Raw genomic sequence first — 5,694 nt, forward strand, 5'->3', positions numbered from 1 at the left:
TCCGACTTCAGCTCAGGTCATGATCTCACAGTCTGTGAGTTTGAGCCCCGCGTTGGGCTCTGAGCTGAGCGCTCGGAGCCTGGAGCCTGCTTCCGATTCTGTGTCTCCCTCCTTCTCTGTCCCTCCCCCACTCACGCGCTCGCTCCCTCTCTCAAAAATAAACGTTAAAAAAAAACTAAGAGACAAATTCAAAATAACAGGGTACAAAATTAATATCCCAAAATCAGTTGTGTTTCCATACACTAACAGTGAACAGACCAAAAAGGAAACTAAGAAAACCTTCCTAAAACAGCATCAGCAGGAATGAACTTAACCATGGAAGTGAAAGACTTGAACAATGAAAATTATAAAATGTTTCTGAAAGAAATTACATAAATGGGAATATTGTTAAAATGCCAGTACTACCCAGAGTGTAATCTATGGATTCACATAATGCATTCCTTATCAAAATGTAAATAAGGTATTTTACAGAACAGAAAATTCCATCTTGAAATTCCTATAGAATCTTACGGGAACCCAAATAACTGAATCTTGAGCAAGCAGAACAAAGTTGGAGGACTCCCACTTCCTGATTTCAAATTCTGCTGCAAAGCTACAGTAATCAAACAGTATGGTACTGACATGATGACAGACATATAGACCAATGGAAAAGAGAGCCCAGAAATAAATCCTTGAATGTGTCTTCAGATGATTTTCCACAAGTGTGCCAAGACTATTAAATGGGGAAAGGAATCTCACCAACAAATGCTGCTGGGAAAACTATCCACATGCAAAATAATGAAGCTGGACCCTTACCTAACACCATATGTAAAAACTGAGAATGGATCAGAGAGCTAAATGGAAGAGCTAAGACTTTAAACTTATAGAAAACATAAGAGGAAAGCTTCAAGATTATGGATTTGGTAGTGATTTCTTAGTTATGAGGCACAGGCAACAAAAGAATAGACAAACTAGACTTGATCAAAGTTTAAAACTTTTGTACATCAAATGACACTATCAACAAAGTAAAAAGGCAACCCACAGAAGATACTTGCAAAACATATAATCAATAAAAGGATTAATTCAGAATATAGAGAACTCTAAAACTTAACCACAAAAAAAGAAACAAAAACCCTATTCCAAAAACGGGCAGAGAATCCAAATAGATATTTCTCAAAAGAAGATCTACAAATGGCTAATAAACACAGGAAGAGATGCTCAACATCACAAATTAGAGAAATGCAAATCAAAATCATAATGAGATACCATCTCACGAACCCATTGGGAAGCTACCATTAAAACAAAAAACAAAAAAATGGGTGCCTGGGTGACTCAGTCAGTTAAGCATCCCACTTCGGCTCAGGTCATTATCTCACAGTTCACAAGTTCAAGGCCCAGGTAGGGCTCTGTGCTGACAGCTTGGAGCCTGGAGCCTGCTTCAGATTCTGTTTCCCTCTCTCTTTCTGCCTCTCCCCCACTCATGCTTGGTCTTTCTCTAAACAATAAACATTAAAAAAATTAAACAGTTGGCAAGGATGTGGAGAAATTGGAACTGTCATGCACTGCAGGTGGGAATACAAAATGGAGGAGCTGCTATGAAAAATGGTTTGGTGATTCCTCAAAAAATTATTTAAAAACAACTACCATATGATCCATCAATCTCATTTCTGGGTATATACCCAAAACAGTTGAAAGCATGGATATGAGCAGATATTTGTACACCTACCTTCAGGCAGCCAGCATTATTGACAATAGCCAAAAGGTAGAAGCAACCAAGTGCCCATTGGCAGATGGATAAATAAAATGCGGTGTGCATGTACAATGGAGTATTTTTCAGCCTTAAAAATGAGGGAAATTCGGACACAGGTTACAACATGGCTCAAGACATTATGCTGAGAAGTAGGCAGTCACAAAAGGACAAATACAGTTCCACTCACATGAGGCAAAGTAGATTCACAGAGACAAAGAATGGTGGTTACCGGGGGCTGGAGAGGGGAGGATGGGAGCTACTGTTTTGGTTTTGCAGAATGAAAATGTTCTGGAGATGGATAATGCTGATGACTGCACAGCGGTATGAATGTGCTTAATACTGAACAGTACACTTAAAAATGGTTAAAGTGGTAAACATTCTGTTTTACCACAATTTAACAAAAAATTCCTGGGGGAGTACTCTCTAGCCTGATCTGGAAAATTGGAGGTGGCAGTCAACATGAGATGTTTGAAATCCTGATTTTCAAGACAGTGCAGTTATTGAGAATGACCAAGTCTGGCCTATGATGATGGGAGCTTAATGGATAAGGCAGAGGTGAAGACTGGAGACCAGAGGAGAGGAGGTCTAAGGTGTGAAGTACCGAAGTGTTGGATGAATTGGAGGACAATGAAATCACCCCAACTTAAAGACAAGAGAAATGAAGAAGCAGGAGCCAGGTGTGTGGGTGGTGGGGGGCTGCTGACAAGGCGGCCACTGAGAGTCACAGGGCTGGCTGTGGGGCGAAAGGTTAAGGCATATAAATGCACGGTGCCCAGCAACATAGTAGGCACTCAAATGTCAGCTGTCACAGTCCCACTCTGGAGCTACAATATCAAATACTATACTATACACATTTAAATGCTTATATTTTTTATTTGATGGGTAACATTTGTAATGTACTTCTAAAAGAAGAATCAGAAGTTAGAACTTCAAGGAAAAAAATCTGGCTTGTTTCTTTAACAGATTTAAATGTTTAAGATAGGGCGAGGCAAACTTTCTGTACAGGGCTACATAGAAAATATTTTAGGCTTTTCAGGCCCTTACAACTGCTGGACTCTGCCAGCCACACTTAATTCGTAATTAGTAGACACATGAGTATTGTGGTGAAATGGAAAGGAAACTTTATGCACAAAACAGGCAGCAGGTTATGGTTTGCTGACCCCTGACCTGACACAGTAGTGCTGCAGGGGTTTTAGATATAACATTGTATTTCTAAGGATTGGTAAGTTGTCAATGCCGATTATGTAAGATTTGACCTTGTATCTTAAGTAATCTTACCAAAGTCTTGAGGTTATGGCTATACTTCTACATAGTACTTGTTATGTTCTGATTATGTAAGTCTTTGAAAAGGTTTTATTAGGTTTCAGGTCTAAAGATTAAATTTCTGAGACAAGGCAAAAAAAAAATGTTTTTCTTGTGATGACAACATAATGTAACCTGGTGTTCTCCTTCCCTACAATATTTGTGTTTCAATCTCTCTCTCATAAATTTTCAGGGGTCCAGATTAGATGATCAAAGATGTGCTCCACCACCTGCCACCACAAAGGGACCAACAGTACCAGACGAGGACTTTTTTAGCCTGATTTTACGTTCTCAGGCGAAAAGAATGGATGAACAGAGAGTTCTTTTACAAAGAGATCAAAACAGAGACGCTGAATTTGGGCTGAAAGACATTTTGCAAAGTAATGCTTTGTTGGAATTTAAAAATACAGGAAAAAAATAAACCACTAGTTATTACGGATATTTTTTTTTTAAACGACCTTATTTCCTTTCAGAACACTGCAGGGAAACTCATTTTTTCCTTAAAAGGAGAAATTATAGCACTGTAATACAGCTTAAAATGTTTTTAGAATGATGTAAATATTTAACCTTTAATAGTATAGCATTAATTCACATTTCTCTGGACACTCACTTGTTTCAGGGTGGAGGTGTCTTATACAAGGTGCTTCATCAACTTTTTTGAATAATGCTTGGGATTGTGTTCTTTGGCAACTTTTTAGATTCCTTTCCGTAGTGTTTGTAAAGTGATAATTTTTTTAACTTTTAATTGATGATGGCATTTTTTAAATACTGAACCGTGGATATAGTAAGAAATTAGGCTGTTTAGTAAACAATAATATACTTGATCAATGTGTAAAAAAGTTATATAGTCTTTATTAAAAGAATCTAGATCTTTTTTCTGCTAAAAATCCTATTTTCAGTATGTTATTAGTTCAAACCCATTATAAAAACAACTCTAAGAAATAAACTTTTAGCATGTTCTGGACCCTTGAATTTTAAAGTGTGTGTGGCTTAAAATTATATCTTCTGTTGCAAAATACTGTTTAAGACCTAATATCAAAAAACAAAAAACCCCAAATTCCTGTGGTTGTATCAAGAACCTAGGCCATGAAAATAGAGAACACATGAAAACTCACAAAATTTAAGTATGAAAGATCTAGGTTAAGCTCTCAGTCGTCATTAAGCCTCCCTTCATCTCAGGAACTGAAGGCAGTTTACAAGGGTACACAATACGACATGACAGGAAGTAAATTTAGCAAAAGAAGACAGCAAGGATGGGACAGGCTAAGGCTGAATTGTAAAATGCAAATGCCCACACCCAGAACTCATTCACCTCAGGTTGCTTTTGATTCTGCACAGCTGGGATGGTATCTGGGGCTCTGGGCCTCTGTCCTTTCTCAAAGTCCTTCAGGTGACTTGATGGGCAGTGAGAATCACTTCTCCAAATGGCCAATGTTCACAAAAATAAAACAGAAGAAAGTTACTTGATCTGGAGTCACATTAAAGGCTCAGGAAAAAAAAAAGTATTCTTGGTTCTAAGATCAAATTTTGTCAAAAGTACTCTGTTAACACCTGGATCACTTTATGATGTATATATTATATATAGGATATAATGTCCTAGATAGCGTCCTTTTAAAACCTGTATGTAAGTTTCATGGGTTTTTTTTTTTTTTTTTAATTTTTTTTTTTTCAACGTTTATTTATTTTTGGGACAGAGAGAGACAGAGCATGAACGGGGGAGGGGCAGAGAGAGAGGGAGACACAGAATCAGAAACAGGCTCCAGGCTCTGAGCCATCAACCCAGAGCCCGATGCGGGGCTCGAACTCACGGACCGCGAGATCGTGACCTGGCTGAAGTCGGACGCTTAACCGACTGCGCCACCCAGGCGCCCCAATCATGGGTTTTTTCTTATAAGCATATTCAATGAGCAAAGACAGCATACCAAACCACAATAATGTAAAATAAGTATTTTGTGTATACTGTAGTTAGGAGCCTGTAAACATTCATTATTCCATTTAAAAACTACTTTAAAAAGCTGTATACCCTACTGATTCTCCTAAAAGCCTGTTGCTACAATTCTTGATTTTGATAAATATGAGCTGGACGATAAACAAGCCTATTACTCCAAGTTCTAGACTGCCCTTGATCTGTTCAGTTTGCTTTAGTCTTCCCTATTTGCTGTCATTCGACAGCAGTTGAATGTATGTTGCTTTGCTAGCTGTCAAAGTGGACTGCATCCCCCAACAGTTATCTGTAATGAAAGAATACAAAGACGAAATTTTAATTTTTTACACTCGTTTTTAGATTGATAAAAAGGAGTTCAAACAGCATTAACTCCACTCTCATTGTTACAGTCTGTCACCTGAGGCATTCGATACTCTTTAGAGTCTAATCACAGCTCAAAGGACACCTAACCACCCTAGGTGCATATTTCCCAACTAGCATGAACAGGTCTGGCCCTCAAAGAGGCTTTTTTTTCAATGTTTATTTTTCAGAGGGGGGGAGAGAGAGAATGAGCAGGGGAGGGGCAGAGAGAGAGAGAGAGAGCCAGGGAAACACAGAATCTGAAGCAGGCTCCAGGCTCTGAGCTGTCAGCACAGAGCCCATGCAGGGCTTGAACTCACAAACTGTGAGATCATGACCAGAGTTGAAGTCAGATGCTTAACCAACTGAGCCACCCAGG

General features: G+C 38.7%; 1 protein-coding gene across 6 annotated transcripts in view; it reads left to right on the top strand.

Annotated features, from left to right (window-relative positions):
* The window catches only part of GPSM2 (G protein signaling modulator 2), a 47,219-nt gene extending 43,224 nt beyond the window's left edge, over window positions 1–3,995 (top strand). For 5 of the 6 annotated variants that reach the window (XM_045478500.1, XM_045478501.1, XM_045478503.1 and 2 more), the window contains one exon: window positions 3,225–3,995. In XM_045478500.1, coding sequence (XP_045334456.1) covers window positions 3,225–3,452 — 228 coding nt within the window. In that variant the 3' untranslated portion in view covers window positions 3,453–3,995. Of the gene's footprint in view, window positions 1–2,217; window positions 2,407–3,224 lie in introns of all 6 variants that reach the window. The other variant, XR_006712571.1, reaches the window with a different exon arrangement.
* The last annotated feature ends 1,699 nt before the right edge of the window (window positions 3,996–5,694 follow it).

This window comes from Leopardus geoffroyi, chromosome C1 (assembly GCF_018350155.1).
Source record: "Leopardus geoffroyi isolate Oge1 chromosome C1, O.geoffroyi_Oge1_pat1.0, whole genome shotgun sequence".
Taxonomy (NCBI): domain Eukaryota; kingdom Metazoa; phylum Chordata; class Mammalia; order Carnivora; family Felidae; genus Leopardus; species Leopardus geoffroyi.